This window comes from Hemicordylus capensis, chromosome 2, assembly GCF_027244095.1.
Source record: "Hemicordylus capensis ecotype Gifberg chromosome 2, rHemCap1.1.pri, whole genome shotgun sequence".
In the NCBI taxonomy this organism is placed as follows: Eukaryota; Metazoa; Chordata; class Lepidosauria; order Squamata; family Cordylidae; genus Hemicordylus; species Hemicordylus capensis.
The window spans coordinates 148,844,022-148,862,871 of NC_069658.1; the positions used below are offsets into that span (position 1 = coordinate 148,844,022).

Here is an 18,850-nt window from a genome sequence, read left to right on the forward strand (position 1 = left end):
CCACTTTTCCTCCATGTAATGGGACTTTCTTTTTGTCCTCAACTCTGAGATAGAATAGTTCAAGCGGCAGTGATCGGTCCAAGCAGGCTTCATGGCTGAGTAGGGATTTGAACCCAGGTTGTCCTAGTCCAGTGCTCTACCCACTGCACCCTCCTGCAGCAGGATGCTGGATGCCTGCCTCTTACTGGTTTGTAAGGCCACTACATTAGATTTAGAGACATCTGTTTATGCTAATATTACAAGATGTTTCAGTCACTTGCCATGCCTAATCTTGTGGTGAAGTTAACTGTATAGGTTTTATATTAGAAAACATGCACTTAACTGTTGCCTGAAAGTGTGAGACCCTGGTGATCTAGAGAGTTGAATCTCACTATTCTGTTTATGCTAATATTACAAGATGTTTCAGTCACTTGCCATGCCTAACCTTGTGGTGAAGTTAACTGTATAGGTTTTATATTAGTAAACATGCACTTAACTGTTGCCTGAAAGTGTGAGACCCTGGTGATCTAGAGAGTTGAATCTCACTATATAATCTGCCTCACTCACTAGATGATCTCATGAAAAGAGAGTATCAGCCTCACACCTGCAATATGGGGATAATACTGATCGGATGATTGAGATAATGTACCTGTATATGAAGCATTTTGAACACTAAAGCTACAGTATATGAACAAAGCTATATGAAGTACTTCAAATACTAAATGCTATATGTTGTTATAAATTTCTCACTTTTCTTTGAAGAGTGTTTTAGGGTTTTTAATGTTCATATACTTTGATGTTCATATACTGTAGCTTTAGTGTTCAAAGTGCTTCATATACAGGTACATTATCTCAATCATCCAATCAGTATTATCCCCATATTGCAGGTGTGAGGCCGATACTCTTTTTAGCTGCTTCTGTATAATGCATTGCCATTTCCTGATACAGTCTAGTTCTTTATTCTCTTCCTAAGAGCTTGATAATGTAATGTTTTTGTTTTTGTTTTAAGATTTTCTAGCAGCAGCAACTTGACAAGAGCAATGTTCCCTCTAACAGGGATTCCCAGATGTTGATTACAACTCCCATAATCCCCAAGCAAAAGCCATTGCAGCTGGAGATTCTGGGAGTTGTAGTCAACAACATCTGGGAATCCCTGTTAGAGGGAACACTGGACAAGTGTATTATGTTTCTGTACCCCCACCCCACCTGCTTTTTTTGAAACCCCTGCATTGTTGTCTAGAGATGTTCTAATCCACAAGCTGTTGAAGGGTTAATGAATATGCCCTTTAATAGGCTGGTACAATTTAAAGAGAAAGTTCTGTATGTAGAAACAATATCCCAAAGTATGAGCCCCAACTATAGCTATTAATGTAATGAAAATACCCTTTCAAGGGTTTAACCTGACCACCTATTTCATTTTATGGTCATAAGTAAGAGCTGTTGCCTAGAAAGTAGTGACTGAAGAGTGTCACCAAATGCTTACTGAGAAAGACCAAGGAGACGGCAGGAAATTCTGCCTGAATAATCCTCTCATTATGTGGAAACCATGTTATTTCTGTTTCTAGTTCTTAATGTGATTTAATTGTTAGGATCTTTTGTAAGCCACTTTGAAAGCCCTTTGAGCTATAAAGCGGGGTATATGTTTCTTTCTTTTTTAAAGGGGTGTTTTTTTTGTCCCGTCCTCCTCTGAGCAAGGAAAAGAATGCTGGGCATTTGCTAATAAATTTGTACCTGATGTAGCCCAGTTTAAGAACGCTGGGATCCATTTACAGTAAGTACCTCTCTGTAAATCCTGCCCAAATGAAGAGCTATAATGCAGAAATTAAAATTAGCCTTAACCTGAACTTCTTCAAAATTTAAGTAGTAAAGTTTAAGCTAAGCAGTACTTTGGCCTACTAATGTGCATATCCCACCCCCCTTTATTTTTGCTTGGCAGAATTATGGATCCAAACTTGTTAAGAGAAAGAGAACTTTTCAAAAAACGAGCACTCTCTACTCCTGCTGTAGAAAAACGTCCCACACCTTCTTCTGATTCCTCATCTTCTAAAAAGAAGAAAGCAAAGGTAGAGCAGAGTGGATCATCAAGCTCAAAACAAAATGCAGGTTGGTGGGGGAAAATGTGGTTTTGGGGTTTGAGTGCACTCCTGTGTTTCTCCTTATGTCTTTGCTTTCCAGTGTATGGCCTCTAGTTATCCTCAGATGTGATTTTATTAGTTGATGTATTTTTCTCCAGTGGGACAAATAGCAGCTTTGGGATGGAAAATGGCATGAGAGAAAGGGTTATAGCCTGCTCCTGTGCTGTTCCCCTGATTCAATTCAAGGGCCCCTGCAACCACTAAGTAGAAATCTAACTAAAATTAGAAATCTCAGTCATGAATCTCCTGCATCTTGTGTAGTTTAGCTCTAAGAACATCACCCTAAGATCTTGGCTGCCTTGATGATATTGATAGAAGAGGGTTTTTTAAATCAAGATATGAACAATTAACTCTTGATAACAGCAATTGAGCAAATATGCTATTTTCCCCATATATTTTTCTAGAATTGTAGGCTTTTTTCCTGCAAGAATAACTAACCTTTTCTTAAGTTGTCATGCAGCACATCTGTCACTTAAGCAGTTCTAGCTTTCTTCCAGCACTCTTGGTGTGTTCTGGTCTCATACAGGCATTTATGAATATATAGTGAATATAATATATGAGAGCTGGTGTACATAGGTCAAACTAGATGGAGTAATGGCTACCCGTGTAAGCTAAGAAATCCTTGGTTAAAATATCATTTCAACCAAAATCTCACTAGGTGATCTTAGTGAAGCCACTATCTTTCTGCATCAGCCCCCATCTTTAATATGACAATTTGATTTAATACTGACTTACCTTACAGGGTTGTTGTGAGGATTATTGGGAGAATGTGTGTGAAGCATTTTGAATATTCCAAAATGCAAAGTATTAAACAACACAGTGCAAACCTGCTGTTTAAAATAACTTTACTTCCTAGAACCCATTTTTTGAAAGGGTGCTCTATGCTTTGCTGTAATTGTTTGAAAATAGTTGTCTGTCTTAAATGGCTAGGGAATGCTTTATAAATTGTATGTGGTATTGTTTATCAGCAAAAACTTGGGAAATGTGTTCGAGATTTCACAGAAATGTGCTTTTGGCTGTTGTTTTTGTAAAATGAGAGCATTTGATTTCTAGATTGGTGCCACTGGATCATATATCAATGTAGTTTTCTCTCTCTAGTCCAGATTACTACAAAACTGGGCTAACAGCACACTGTCATTTACTCTGGTACTATAGTTTTCAAAGTTTCCTTGCCTTTTGTGTACAATTTGGAGCATTTGCAAACTCAGCAGAAGAGGATGCTTCTGCATTGTCTGTTCCTTTGGATCTGCTGAAAAGATCTAGTTGTATGAATCTGACTACTGCGAATTTCTACTCTTGGAAGAAAATGTTTCTTTAGTATGAAGCCCATATCCTGCTTCTGGATTCTTATACTATTTGTTAAATCAAAGCACTGCTCAGAAATTAGAGATAACGAAGAAGTCCTTGAAGGAAAAGGTTTCTGTGATGCTCTCTCTCTCTCTTCTGGAGCTACCTAATCTGGAGATTTCTGGATTTGGGATGAGGATTTTTTGGAGCTGGTGGTAGGAGCCCAGGCAAACAGTATAGAAGCAGAGAGGCAAAGAATTCAGATGGATGCTCAGAATTGCACAAAGGGGTTGAGTAGCACTGTTGTGTCATATAACACAACGATAAAACAGTCTTTGGTATTCAGTCATTGTCTATTGAATAATTACGCTTTCTTTCTTCTTCCCCAACTCCCTTCTTCAAGCTAGTCATTATACACTTTCAGTGCTCTTAGCAAAAGAAGCACTGTAGGTGCTGCAGTTAATGGAGAAATCTATCAGCCCTCTGGATGGTTAACTCTACGCAGAGCTCAGCTGTGATTAGAAGATTGCTGCACCACTCAGCCTTTTTTTTCAGAACTAGCTCAGTTTTTGTCCCTCCAGTTCTGCCTCCCTAAGCCAAAGGGTGGAAGAAAATGTTAAATGGGAAAATGTTAAATGGCGATCTTGACACAGGATTGGCAATTTGGGTGGCAGCCCCTTGTTTCTTTTAATATTTATTTCTACCCAAAGTCAGAGGCAGGAAATGGGTTTTCTTTCATGTTAGCAGAGTTTGTCCCTTGTCTGTATTACACATGGAGAAATGTTTGCCTGAAAAACAAGGCACATGCTGTTACTTTTAACAAATTTAGACTCTTGCCTGTTCCTTAGTTCAGCTGACTTGTCAGCACCATGGTTGATAAATCTTGCTGTGATGCAGAGTTGATAAATATTGCTGTGATGATCCCTGAGAGCTAAGAATGCAAAGACTATCCTGAGTCAGAATGAATGTGAAGTGGTAGGGATGGGGCCTAGCTCGGTGGTAGAACACATGCCTTGCATGCAGGTACCAGGGTCAGTCTTTGGCATCTCCAGGTAGGCTGACAAAGACTTCTGTCTGAAATGCTAGAGAGTTGCTGCCCTGCAGAGTGAACTATACTGTACTAGATGGACTAATTGTCTAACTTGATATGACTGTTTCATACGTTCATATAGATGCTAGAATTGTGCTCTGTAACTGATAAGGATTATTATTATTGCATATCTATGTGATCAGGAGTGTGTAATTATTGTAAAAGTTCTGTGTTGATGTAGGGGGTTTTTTGGTTTGGGTTTGATAGACTGGCAAACAACTGTTATGACAATCAAATAGCAGGTAAATTAGTCAGAAGAGCAATGTTTTACTTGAGTAATTAGTTCTGATCAACAGCGATTTATGTAAAAACAAAAAATAACAATTTTCACATAACACTGTTACTGATAATCCATTTTAAGTGTTTTGTGAACTGTTCAAATTTCTATCCACCCGTGAACAAAAAATGGTGCTAATGATGATATTTAAGGCTAAGCAGGATCTGACTTGCTTGGTCCTAGGATGCAAGAGGCTTCATTATGATGTTGAACATTTGGATGTGGTGCTACTGATCAGTCCATCACTATACCTCTTCTGTTCCACGTTTCCTGAAGCTGTCCAGCATAGATCTAACAGGATTAGGTTCATTCTCCAAGTCTTTCATCGTCTTGTTTTTTGCACAACAGCAACAGTCAAGTAGCTCATATAAGAAAGCTAGCACCACCAAACATACTACAGTAAATATAAATATGATCAGAATGACAAAACAAGCAGTATTCCAATTGTCATGGAAAGGGTAAATCTTCTGGACTTGAAAACCAAGGATGGATGTAGTTTCATTCCAGTGACTAATATTCAAAGTTGCCATGTTTGGAGAGTCCTTTGTGTTCTTTCTGTAGCTCTATGTTGAAATACACAAACAGAAAAATAAAGCTGGTAATTTTCCTTTTGTTTTTAAAATTGCCTGCCTTTTCTTCCACCAACAAAATACAACTATTGCTTTGCAAAGTAATTCGTTTGAATTGGGCCATGTTCTTTACTTGGCTGGTTGTCACTGGGTACTTATTTTTTATAAGGATTTTTTTTTTTACAAAGACTTCCAGCTGAGGCTGCAATGTCAGTGACTGATCCAGAGAACTGCGAGAGTTATGTCATCCACAGAATGGGCTTTCTCATTACCTTTTCTATCTTGCAGCCCCCAGTTCTTCTCTGAGAAGCCAATCCTAAGAGCTGGGGACCCTCAGAAATAATGTAGAGTATGGTGTGAGCCATCTGTGTAGCCACCCAATGGTGCAGTGGGGAAATGACTTGACTAGCAAGCCAGAGGTTGCTGGTTCGAATCCCCACAGGTATGGGAAACACCTATATTGGGCAGCAGCAATACAGAAAGATGCTGAAAGGCATCATCACATACTGCACAGGAGATGACAATGGTAAATCCCTCCTGTATTCTACCAAAGACAACCACAGGGCTCAGTGGTTAGGAGTCAACACTGACTTGACAGCACACTTAGCCTTTACGGTGTGGTTAGCTTCCTATGGAAGGGGAAATCACATAAATCCCTTCCCTCACCTTTACTTGAGTGGCTGTGTTCTGCTCATGCTATGCTAGTTGGGATTCTGCCCAATTTTTCAGTTTCACTTCAATAAAATAAAGTTTTGTGCTGTAGTATTTCTTCATACTGCATTATATGCCTCATCTGTCGTCCCTTGATGTAGTGCTAGTTCATTTCTAGTTAAGAATATCATTCTTTGGCCTTAATTCAGAGAGCTCTTTTAGGTGCACACAAAAATTTATTCATGTTTAGTAAGATTCTTGATTTGTTTTAAAGAAAATGTCGGGTCCTCAGCTCTCTGGATTGAGCCAGTTCTTTGGTTAGAAAAATCTTATAGAAGCATATATGGATTGGTACAAACTTGATGCAGCAAACTTCTTAACCATCTGGCAATAAGCCATTAAAAAAAGGGTTCAGGGTTCCAAGCCAAAAAAAGAGTGAGACACCACTAAGAGTACATCTCTCTCTCTCACACACACACACTTTAAAGGTGTTGCTATGTTTGTAACTATCAAACTTTTGCATCCCATAACTCTTGTTAAGGGAATGGGAACAGGCTGTGGGGTTGCATGTTCTTGCCTTCTTATTCCTCATCTCTGTGACACAAATCTCTCTCTCCTTCTCTTTTTAGACCTTTAAATATGGTTAAACATTATGATTAAGAATAACCATAGGTAACACTAACCAGGGCATTGAAGCTTTAGCCTTAACCATGCTTAGCACACCCCCAACATTACCTCTCCTCTGGCCAAAAATGGCTTTTGAAACATTGTTTTTTATTCCAACTAGTATTTCTATAAATGGAAGACATTCTATTTGCACGGGGGTGGGGGTGGTGGATGGGGGGCAGGTTTAACTAATCCTGCCTTACTCTACTTCTTCCTGCATCTCCCCAGTATCTGTTTCTGAGCATCCCCGAACACTCAGTGATATATTTTTCCAACAGGCAGCTGTAGAGGGAAGGGGAGATAACTGAAAATTGCTCCTCTCTCCTTGTGTGAACAGAATTTATTCCATTCACAGAAGTACAAGTTGGGATCAAGCCCAATACTTTTTTTTTTAATGTTTAGATTTAGATTAGTTTAGAACACCATGCTGCTCATTGGAGACCCTCCATATGAACCTAAAGCATCTTTTGGAGCGTAGCAAAGTGTTACTAAATGTTGATCACTTATATAGCTCTAAGTGAAATTGCAACAAAGTAACTGCCTAGCATCAAAATCAGAGGGAACTCTTGTAGGTAATAGTCCTTTGAGCATAAAAGAAGGAATTACAGTACTTTGTATGTTGAACATTTATTGGAGATCTAGCAATAAAAATGTCACTTGTTTTTTCCAAAGAGCAAAACAATTTTCAAATGGATTCTAGAACATGTTTTTTACCTATAGAGTACTATTGTCTCAGCAGGGCCATTAAGGAGAATTTTATTTTAAGCTATTAGATTTTGATAGGCACAAGGGTTTGATAGGTACAAACATAGCAAAACAATTTTTAATACTTTCATATTCTTAATGGTGCCTCACCCTTTTTATTGCTTAGAATGCTTTAATTCTTTTATGACCTATTGCTAGAGCTAATGAGAGAAAAGTTAGAAAAGGTAACATAAATTACAAAAAAGCCTCTGTCAATTATTAAATAAGACTGTATTCTCAAGGGGAAGAAGACAGCTAATATGGGGAAATGCTTAACCCCCTGGGGCTAGGAAGGCAAGCTCTAGAACTGATCTGGACTGGAGGAGTGGATCCGTTCCACTCAGTGCTGTGAAACGTTCTACTTCCTTTGTGAGAGGCAGACTTCTATTGGGCACTGCTGCTCCACTTCCAGTGGTAGTGCCAGAGTGGGCACTGGGCAGAACAGGAAAAACCCCTTTCAACTCTTACTACACTGCAGTATATCGTTCCCCTAGCCCTTGGCTATCATACTCAATGGAAAGGACCTAAGAGAGTTCACTTGGGCTGCTATCACATTAGGGACATCTCCCAGCACTTTTCTAGCTCTGCTTCATCATCGTTGCCCCCACAAAAGGCAGGAAATGCCATGGACTCCAACCCTCCAGATTACCTCTTTCCAGCAAAGGGTTGGAAAAGGTTCCAGTCAATGTCTTGGGAAACATATGGCCTCTTGAGCTGCAGGTCAGCCCAACCATTGCAGGAAGTCTGATAATACCTGCAAAGGAGCCTCAGGCCACTACTGAGAGCTACCTATGTGCCTGATGCCTCTCCTCACTGGATGAACAAAGGGCCCAATGTCCTCCAAATTTGCCTCCCTGCTGAAGAAGGGTACAGTATCTATACTATCTTCATGATTTGGATTAAGACAGTACTGAACTACAGATTAGCCATGGTCCAATCAGCAACCTCAATCAGAATATCCCCCCCCCCCACAAAGGTGAGTGGACTTTGGAGAAACCTCACACTTAAGATAAAGCAACACCCAGCCGCTACTGCCATGTTAGATCATGCACTTACTTCAGGGGAAGGAGCCACCACTGGTGCTACTTACCATTTGTTTGCAAATGTAGGTACTGGGGGCAGCACACTATGGAAGCATAACTGTTACTATGTTTGCTCCTATTCCTGTTCCAAACATGACCAACCCATGGGTAGATGTCATCAGAGGGAGCCAGGCAGATCTCCCAAGAAGGAAAGGGACCCTATTCTTGGCAGTAGACAGATTCCCAAGAGGCCAAACTAGACCTTTCTCATAGTAGCAACTCTGGCTCTCAGCTATAATTAGTGATAGCTTAAGGAACCTGCCCCCAGCCCCACATATAATACCCAACTCTGTTTCCCAGCAATCTTCCTCACAGCTCAGAGCAACTTAGCCTCCTTCACTGGCTAGATCTGGCTACCACATCCTTTAACAAGGATGGAGAGCTTTCAGAGAAGGATACAAACAGGGAGAAAAACAATTTAGGAAAGACTTTCCTCCCAGCAGTGTTATCCTACGGTAGTTTCTTAACTAGAGCCATGAAAAGTCTACATTTGGGCCAAGAGGATGAACAGCAAATCCTCATTGCATTGTCAAGTCAAAGGCAGGTTCTTGACCGAGGGGAGAGATCCCATCTCTTTCAGATTAGTCCTGAAGTCTGCCACCCCAGGTCTTTCCCTTGCTTCCTGCCCTCCTTCCCTTGAGAACATCATTTTCTTGTCCTGTGAACATACTTGTGGGAGTGAGGCCAGAAAGAGAAGCACATAAAATAAGCAGAATATGGGGTTTTCAAAGAGAGCAGATGAGTCAGAATGGCCAAAGATTAAAGCAAATGGGAAGTCAGGCTTTGCAGGTATTATCATGTTATAAAGAGTAGGGAGCAGTGCAGTGGGCCTATTTGCAGCTAGTAGCCCTTTGCCAAATATATCAAAGGGGTGGGAATCATGAGGATTGCATTCCCAGAGCAGTTATTCACCCTCCAGAAATTTTATCTCACAGTGGATGTTCTTGCTATGTGAGAAATGACCTTTCCCCCCTGCTAACCCCCCTGCTAACTTGGCAAAGAGGCACCTTTTAACGTGGTGATTCTCTTTATTTAGCAGGGGGAGAGTAACTGGCCCTCTCCACCTCCAGTGCAATACCTTCAATGACTGTTGCTGGTGTTGATCTTATGTTTCTTTTAGATTGTGAGCCCTTTGGGGACAGGGATCCATCTTATTTATTTATTATTTCTCTGTGTAAACCGCCCTGAGACATTTTTGGAAGGGTGGTATAGAAATTGAATTATTATTATTATTTTCCACCTCAATGGCAACATTTTACGATTTGAGTATGGCGAAAATACAGTTTCCTTGTTAGGTTCAATAAGTTTATTGTTTAACTCATATGGTCATCGTAAAGAAAAATCAATATAACAGAAAGACAAAAAATTCAGATGTGTGTTCAACTGAACAATAAAGTGTGATTTATTTTTCGAGACAAGATATTAATATGTATATTTTGTTCAATGTATTTGCAACAACCAATGTGGAATATTGAACAGAGTGCAGGAGTTGGACCAATAAGACATATTCTACCATGAAAGTCACTGGATGATTCTGGCCAGTCACTGTTCCTTATTTCAAACTGCCTCATAGGTTGGCTGTGATTCTAAAATAGGATAAGCCCATATATACCACCCTGAATTCTTTGGAGAAAGGGTAGGATTCAAATGTGATAAAAGATGTCTGGATCAATTAACATGTGCAGAATTATTGCAAGAAATTGACTTTTAAGTGACCCCAATGGCACCTTGTGTGTTATTTATAATATGCATTGTTTTTATGTAACAGGGAGGTGTCCCTCCACCTTCCAAAATCAGTTGCAGCTGTTGAGATAATAAAAATCTTTTAGGTAGCAATCTGTTGTATTCTTTTGTTGTGGAGAATGTACACTGGCAGTCTAACAGGGAGGAACCAAAAGGTTGAAGATTTAATATGTTAATTGTAACTGCTTTGTTTTAAAACAATCCACAATATAGACAGGCACTCTTTCTATTTTTGAAGATGATGCCAGCTTTTGATATATTTATGCTAGAAGGTTTGTCATCTCGCCTGTCTTTGACTGAGTTTGTTTCGGTGCCTAAGAATCTATATTGCGCACCCTAGGGGTAATCTGCAAATTCAAAAAACTAATGAGTTGGGATTCACTGAGTTGTTTGGAAAGAATCACCATTATTTTAATTTTTAAACAGAGCCTCCCTATAATGTGCTTTAAATTTCAAGAGAAGAGGAAATAAACAAGGGCCACAGGAATTAGAGCATTTGGACTGCTATACACTCTAGTCCTGTTGAGTAACAGGAGTTGATATGGGGAAGGATCAGAACCCCTTTTGCGCGTTGCCCCTCTCAAGTTGTATCTTTGTCCAGTGCTTTCAATGGAATATGGTGAAGAAGTTTGGGCCATGCTTCCATAAACTAACGTTTAGCCTTAGGATTTGGTGCATTTGCTTTGTTTCTCTCAGGACATGAATATAGTATTGACACATAGGTAAATAAACTCAGGATGTCCTCCCCCCCCCAGTTAATTCAGGCAATGCTGAATGTTGAAATGGGTTGAGATGGAGTATATTTGAAGGGAGGAGAGTTGGGATACAAACTGAGCAAAATGTACAACCCAAATTATTAAAGAAATCTACCTTGTCAGATTTCTGCAGAGGAATTGTTGCCTATTCAGTTCTTTTCTGGGGAAGGAATCCCTGAGTGTTAAACATATAGTTGTCAAGGGCTTCCTTTTCTTTCTTTCTTTATTTAACCAGGCTGGAGGAATCAACATCCTGAAGTGTCCTTTGGGGGCATGGTTTAAAATTGAAACTGCATTTCATCTTAATTTATAGGTGGTCCATTGGTTTCTTGGGTTTGTGTGTATTTTTTCTGATTGGAATCAGATAATTGCATATTGAGGCAGGAGGGTTAGACCTAGTAGAATGCAATATTCACTTCTGATGATACAGTTCTTAATTATCAAATAACTGGTAAAATAATTAAGTGGATTTTTTTCCCACCTTAGCACAGATTAGGTTAACAAAAGTTATATGTATATACATGTATGCAATTATGCTTTGGAGGGGGCTCATGCTCTTAACTTGAAATTAGAATTTAGAAAGGAATGTTTTACTTTTTCAGTAAGATTAATGTATATGCATCTCATTGTATGCCCACACATCAAATGGCTGTTAAATATTTCATTATTTTGAGAGAGAGAGAGAATTAAAATGAATGAATTTAAAAACTGCTTTCTGCTTGGATTATGGCAATTAAATTTTGCGTAGCTATATGGAGAACAGAAAAAGCACATGACTTGCAAATTAGGTTCTCAGAGCCATATCAAAGAAGTTCAATAAGGAATAATGACAACTCAGTTTTGAGTAAGATCCAGAATCTTCTTATAGTTATTTTTTTAAAAATCAGCTAGTACAAGACAAACAGCCCATGTGCTGTAAGCACCACTGTTTTCAGTGGCATTACTCCTGAGTAAATGTACATAGGTTTGCAGCCCAAGGCAATAATCACTTAACTGACAGAGTCCCATTGACTTCAGTTAAGCTGTATTCATGTTAACAAATAACTTGATTCAGCCCTAAGATGTACAATTGCCAGATGTTGAGGTTTAGGTCTAGAGGGTTTTGTTAATAGCATTTTTCATGTGCAATTTAACCTTGTATTTAAATTTAGAGACACACAAATCCTGTTACGACTTCTGCATTAAAAAAAATCATATTTTAGTTTTTGCCTTACTACATTAGATTAACTATTAGGTTGCACAAAACATCAAGGAATTTGTTGACAGAACATTATCTGGGTGTATTGGGCTCCCTGTAAGATGGATGGTCATCAATTCTTCATGAATGCACATATGGTAATATTCTCTGTTAGCACAAGACAGACGTCTCTGCATTTAAGCAGCATACAGCCGAGCTTCATATAGGGGAAACTCTACTATTTTTAATATTTTTGAAAGGTGGAGGTCTTGCATGTTCTGATTCCTTAAAAAACAAACAAACAGCTTTCCTTTCAGATAATAATGGTAAGACAATTAAAAAAAAAAAAAGGTACAGACCTACCTCTTTTCAGAAACGATGCTGGAACAGTGCTGATCTGCTGTTTAATACAGCCTCTGGTACAGCTAAGATGGAGCTCTGCTGCTATTGGCTGAAGCAAAATGCAGCTGACAACTTCCTTTATGCTCATTTGCATCAGACCCCTACCCGAGGAGTAAATCATTCATACATTTGAAATGTATTGTATAGGATAGTAAACCAGAGCTTCCCCTTTTGTGCTAGGAGCTCTTTTAATAGTGAGATATATTTATAAATAATGCGACCCTTTGTGTTTTGATCTGGCAAACAGTCTGATTATGGTGGTAGTTGTATTAATACATCAGGTTTCTCACTCTTTCAGTAGTATGTTAAATTGCCATGAGCCATGTATAACTAGTCAGCTTCTTAATAAAACAGAATTACTGGCTTTGATTGAATTATATATTGTACATGAAAATATATGCACCTTTTTGACTTCCTGTTCTTTTTTGTCAACCATTTGTGGTATGAGCCACTGAAAGCAACTAAACTCTAGCAGTGAGTGGTTGTGAATTACCTCCATAAGGTTTCTTTTCCTATTTTTTACGGTCTTCTGGCCCATCTCCATGACTGTAGTAAGCAAGGGAATTGAGAAATAGTAATAAGAATAATTATATGTTTTGAGGTCTTGAAATTGTTTTGATTTTATTTTGCTTATTTATGTAAAATATGTATATGCTGCTTTTCCAGGAGCTCAAAGTGGCCAACAAAAGATCAAACATGAAGTGTAAAACATTTTGAAAAAACCCTTTAAAATAAACCAAAAACAGAATAGCCACTGAAAAACCGGAAAACCAGATTTGATCATTATTTTAAAAAAATAATTTTGAATATTCTGCTTTAATGGAACTCTCTTCTTCAGTAGTTAGGCAAGAAAATTTTATTTTTCCTTTCCCCTTTTTATTTTTCCTTTCCCCTGCTAACTGGTCAAAGAGGCACCTTTTACCGTGGTGATTCTCTTTACTTAACAGGGGGAGAGTAACTGGCCCTATCCACCCCCAGCACAGTACTTCCAGTGACTGTTGCTGGTGTCTATCTTATGTTTCGTTTTAGAATGTGAGCCCTTTGGGGACAGGGAGCCGTCTTATTTATTTATTGTTTCTCTTTGTAAACTGCCCTGAGCTATTTTTGGAAGGGCAGTATAGAAATCAAAATAATAATAATTATTATTGTTGTTGTTATTGTTATTGTTATAGATATCGTAGCAGAATATAGGCTGTTCCCAGTAAAGCTGCTTTTTGTAATTAGCTGATGGTGTTTTCTGTGACCCCTATGGTGTTGAGGTGCTCTTCAAGGTCTTTTGGAAAATTCAGCCATCCCAGGTCCTTCGGAAGGACTCGATGTCTGGATAAAACAAACCAGTCAATAACACCTGTCTGACTGTGTAAACAAGATGATGATGATGATAATAATAATAATAATAATAATAATAATAATAATAATTTTTGTCCGTTTGTCAATCTTAATTAGAATTTATTTGAAAGCCATTCTATGAGGTAGATGTGGCAATAAATTTTGACTTTCCTCCTTATATACAATGAACTCAAGGACAATGAAGATGAGTGACTTAATAGTTCTAGTCCAGAAAAGCTAATTTTTAATTTTCATTTGGAAAGAGCAACACTGGCCAATCACAATTAAAACAAATGTAGTTCCCTACACTCTTCCCAACATTTTCTCCACAATAAATACTGTACTGGAGATTTTTCTTTTTTTTCTTTTTAAATATTTTAAAATGGGCATTCTGAGTTAAGCTTTTCCCAAATGCCATTTGAAGCTCTTCCCCTGCCTGGACACAGTAAGTGGCTACTGACAGAAGTTGCATATTTTGTCTAGAAAGCAAATGGAAATGTGTTTACTTTCCACATTTTCATGCACATCCAGTCACTTCTTATTCATACAAAAGAGAGTTCTCTGGTTCTTCAGAAGTGGTGGTTGGTGCAGAACTGTTGTGAATTTCCATGGCTTTTGTATGGTGCAGTTCTGGCAAGATTATTTTAGTGACAGTCCCTTTCTCGCACATGAATCTAGATGAGCCTCTGTTAATGTGCTTTTTAGTGAATGGCTTTTTTTGATCTGAAAACTAGGGCAAGGGGTGTGTTGCACTGGCAGAAACCTTGTGGGCTGGATTTGTGAGTTTGGGGGGTATAAAGTGGACTGAAGAGTAGAGTAGAAATGAGTAGAGGGCTGTGTGTGCGTACGCGCGTGTGTGCACGCACACACACACACACACAGAGTATATGGCAGTTTCCTATGTTCCTATATATAAGTCAGACCGTTGGCCCATCTAGTTCATTATTGTCTACACAGACTGGCAGCGCCTTCTCCAAGGTTTCAGGCAGTATGTATGCATGTGCTGCTAAAATATATGGTCAGATGGTCAACAGCTGGATGATTCTTAAGCTGGCCAATTGCCAAATAGGTCTATCGGAGAAATCAGAAGGCAATTCAAGTCAATGTTTAGTGTTGATAGGGCATGTGACTCTTTGGGAGTCATGCAGATATGAGGAATACAGTCAGATTCACTGTTTATTTATTAATTTGATTTATTTACCGCCCTTCCAAAAATGGCTTAGGGTGGTTTACATCAAATAAACTGGCTGACTGAATCCTTTCTTGTTTGAGGTTTCTTCACATGCATTCGTGTGCCATGTGTGAGAAATAAGCTAATATGTGCATTTGATCCCAGTTGGCCCTGCCCACAAGGTTGCTTTATTCTCAGAAGCATGGTATTGCACTATGGGGAAGCAGCATGTGTACAGCTTCATATGCTGGGAGTCTTATTCATACAGTCTGTAAGGCCAGAGACTTCAGTCTAGTATTGTCTAAATATTTAGATTATCTCATTAACACTGACTACCAGATTTTTAAGAACTCCAAATGTGACACCATTTGTAAACAGATGCTATTCACACACAGTATGTAAATTAGAGTGCTCCTTTGATAGTTAATTGTGCTTTACAAAACAACTTTGCTGAGATGTCATGACACCTAGAAGAGCATGTGAAGATTGCTAGGTATTGTTGACAGCTTTTTGTTTGTGGTTAGGGTAAAAGAGGTCTGTGTCTGAAACTGATACCTGAGTGCAGAAGCAAATGTCTGTGTGAGAACTTGTTTTTTTTCCTTAACAGACCACAACAATGGATCTTTTAACTTGAAAGTCCTTTCTGGAGGCTCTGGTTACAAATTTGGAGTTCTTGCAAAGATAGTGAATTATATGAAGGTATAGTCATTTTGTTTCAAATGTCTAGAAAACCAAAGTATGCATTTTATATTACCATAATTTTAGCAGTGATAAAGGAAAGATGACAAGAAAAATTGTTGGATGCAAAAAACAGCTAATATTTCAGGCCTGTCTTCTGCCAGCTGGTGTCCATTGTTTTCTGCTTGATATTTTTTGGAGTGGAGGATGGGAGTAAAATTTCACTTAAGCTCTGCCTTGAACGCTTCTAATTTGAGCCCCAAACAGCTGACCATACCTGTCATCACACAGAAATAATCTATCATTATTTTTTGGTGATAGTTGGTGATCTGGGGATCTCATACCCTGCACAAAAATGACTGTCGAAAATGAAAGGATGTGATTTGTTTGTAGGCCCCTCCTGACCAATTAAAAATTGGATTTAAAGCATTGGCTTTAATGAGGAATAAGCTGGGAAATTATGTGGGCCATTTTACATTGGCTAATCGATCATGCCAAAAATTTAACAGCTTTGCAAATGTGAAGCATTGAAGTCAAAATTTAGACTCTTACATAGTCATAAATATTAAATATACTACTCACTGAAAAGGTACTATATTCTTACATAAGCACAGCACTTAAGATATAAATAGCCTATTATTCCTTTGTGACCTCATTGTTTACAGTATACACAAATATTATTGTAATGCTTGGCCTAGAATAATAATGGTATGCTAGTTAATTTATGGTGAGGACATTATTCATCCAAATTTATATATGCACCTTTGTTTATTACTTATGACTGACTGAACAACTGACTGACATTGTTGTGAGTGGAGGAGGTCTAGTCCCCAGTGGCCCAGGTGTAACCCAGAACACACTGCATCTGTATTTAGATGTTATGTTCTTTGATCCCCCTCTTCAAACCATCGTTTAGAGGATTGAGAACAAGCCTGGTACTCCCTCCTCCACTCACTCAATTACTTGGCTTAATAGAATACTTCATAACAACCTTTGATGCATCAAGCAGTATGGGTCTGCAATGACGGTGAACATAATAAACTGTATAATCGGTACACTTCTGGCAGAAAGCCTTGTCCAAGTTGTTTGGTACGATGACATCACAGCTCAGAATGATTGGGACTGTCTGCCCAAATGTGAACTTTGATGGGGTTAATCAAACTCAGTTCTGGCAAAAAAAACCCTGCCCATGTTGTATAGGAAGATAGCATCATGGTGCAGGATGCTTAGAGCTACTTGAGAATTTGCGCCCATTCCCACGAACTTAACTAGATCTTGGCTTCCTTCCTTATAAGCACGGGCATCATTTCAGGTTTGAGAGCAGTAGGGAGCCCCCAACAAAGATCAAAAGGCTAGCAATTAGCTCCTCTAATGGCAATGTAGTGTTGCTTCAAGGCTGGTGTAACACATCTGTGACACCTCACTACTATATTTGTTGGTGTACACAATCCTCTGCATTTACCTGCTGATATAAATAATCTTAGGTTCTACCATGGGCCAAATATGTAAATTGCTGGAGCTGTTATGCTATATGTCAGCTCTTTAATGAGTTTTCTGGGAAATTTCAAATTTAAATTTTTTTCAGAGCATTTCCCAATAAACATTTTCTCAGTTGCATAACATTTGAAATTTTTTCCAGAAAATGTTACAATGTGAATTTTTCTTATGCCCTAAATAGATTGTGATTTGATTTGGCCTATGTTATTTGACGCATTTATGTAATAACACCCCCCCAACCATATTAATTTCCCATACTTTATTTCAAAAGTTTTTCAAGTAGCCAAGTAGTTGAACTGAAATATTTTGTGAGTGGAGATGGCCATGGGAAATCAGTCAAAACTCTTAATGTGGTTCAGATGTTATACTGAAACAAATTCAGAGCTTTATGTGGAAAGAAGTTGTTTATTTTTGCATAGTAAATAAATTAATGAAAGATATTCACACACTTCCTATGGATAAGATATTATTTATTTACCATATTTTTATAGCACCTGATATGTACATCTCTAAGCGGTGTACAAAATTTACATTTAAAAGTCAAAACAGATTAAAATACATGACACAATACAAACAACATGAAATTTATTAAAACAATTTTTTAAAATGATTTAAAATTAATTCTAATTAAAAACCTGCAAAACACAGGAGAGTCTTGAGAGTTTTCCTGAAAACAAACAGAGAAGGAGATGCTCTTATTTCAGCAGGGAGAATATTCCAAAACCCTGGGGCAGCCACAGAGAAGGCCCAGTCCTGAGTTGCCACCAAACGGGATGGTGGCAACCATAACCGGACCTCTCCAGAAGATCGTAACTGGTGGCAGGGTTCGTGACAAAGGAGGCGCTCTCTTAAATAGCCTAGACCCAAGCCATTAAGGCCTTTATAGATAATGACCAGCACTTTGTATTTCACCCAGAAACATATCGGGGGCTAGTGCAATTCTTTGTGTTGTGTGGTCCCTTTGTGTTGTCCCAGAGACCATTCTGGCTACTGCATTCTGTTCCGGACTATGTACAAAGGCAGCCCCACATAGAGTGGATTACAGTAGTCAAGCCTGGAGGTCATCAGCATATGTACCACTGTTTTAAGGTCATTCACCTCAAATGGACGTAGCTGACATATCAGCTGAAGCTGATAAAAAGCGCTCCTGGCCACTGCCTCAACCTGAGAAACCAGGGAGAGTTTTGGGTCCAGGAGTACTCCCAAGCTACGTTCCTGATCTTTCAGTGGGAGTGTGACACCATCCATAACAGGCAGATCTAAATCTTCTCTTGGGTCCTGGACCCCCACAGTCAGTACCTCCATCTTATTTGGATTCAACTTCAGTTTGTTATCCCTCATTCAGCCCAGTAGCACTTCCAGGCAGGCATTTAGGGAAAATATGCCATTTCCTGATGAGATCAACATGGAGAAGTAGATCTGGGTGTCATCAGCATATTGATGACACCCAGCACCAAACCTCCTGATGATCACTCCCAGCGGTTTCATGTAGACAATAAAGAACATTGGAGACAGTATGGAACCTTGTAGAACTCCACACTTTAGTTCTCACTTAGCAGAACACCAGTCTCCAAGCGAAACAATCTGGAATCTACCGGAGAGGTAGGAGCAGAATCAC

At 38.8% G+C, this 18,850-nt stretch overlaps 3 protein-coding genes across 11 annotated transcripts in view; 1 reads left to right on the plus strand and 2 right to left on the minus strand.

The window, feature by feature from the left end:
* GTF2E2 (general transcription factor IIE subunit 2) overlaps window positions 1-18,850 on the plus strand; it is a 54,230-nt gene that overhangs the window by 1,059 nt on the left and 34,321 nt on the right. For 4 of the 8 annotated variants that reach the window (XM_053292050.1, XM_053292045.1, XM_053292052.1 and 1 more), the window contains exons 2-3: window positions 1,916-2,082; window positions 15,665-15,756. In XM_053292050.1, the coding sequence (XP_053148025.1) occupies window positions 1,920-2,082; window positions 15,665-15,756 (255 nt within the window). In that variant the 5' untranslated portion in view covers window positions 1,916-1,919. Of the gene's footprint in view, window positions 1-53; window positions 188-1,639; window positions 1,751-1,915; window positions 2,083-15,664; window positions 15,757-18,850 lie in introns of those variants that run through there. The other 4 variants (XM_053292047.1, XM_053292048.1, XM_053292044.1 and 1 more) reach the window with 3 other exon arrangements.
* SMIM18 (small integral membrane protein 18) lies at window positions 4,739-5,298 on the minus strand. The gene has a single exon (XM_053292060.1). It carries the CDS (start codon window positions 5,296-5,298, stop codon window positions 5,014-5,016), a length of 285 nt encoding a protein of 94 aa, XP_053148035.1. The 3' UTR covers window positions 4,739-5,013.
* RBPMS (RNA binding protein, mRNA processing factor) overlaps window positions 5,192-18,850 on the minus strand; it is a 207,368-nt gene continuing 193,709 nt past the window's right edge. For both annotated transcript variants that reach the window (XM_053292059.1, XM_053292057.1), the window contains one exon: window positions 5,192-5,331. In XM_053292059.1, coding sequence (XP_053148034.1) covers window positions 5,286-5,331 — 46 coding nt within the window. In that variant the 3' untranslated portion in view covers window positions 5,192-5,285. The remainder of the gene's footprint in view (window positions 5,332-18,850) is intronic.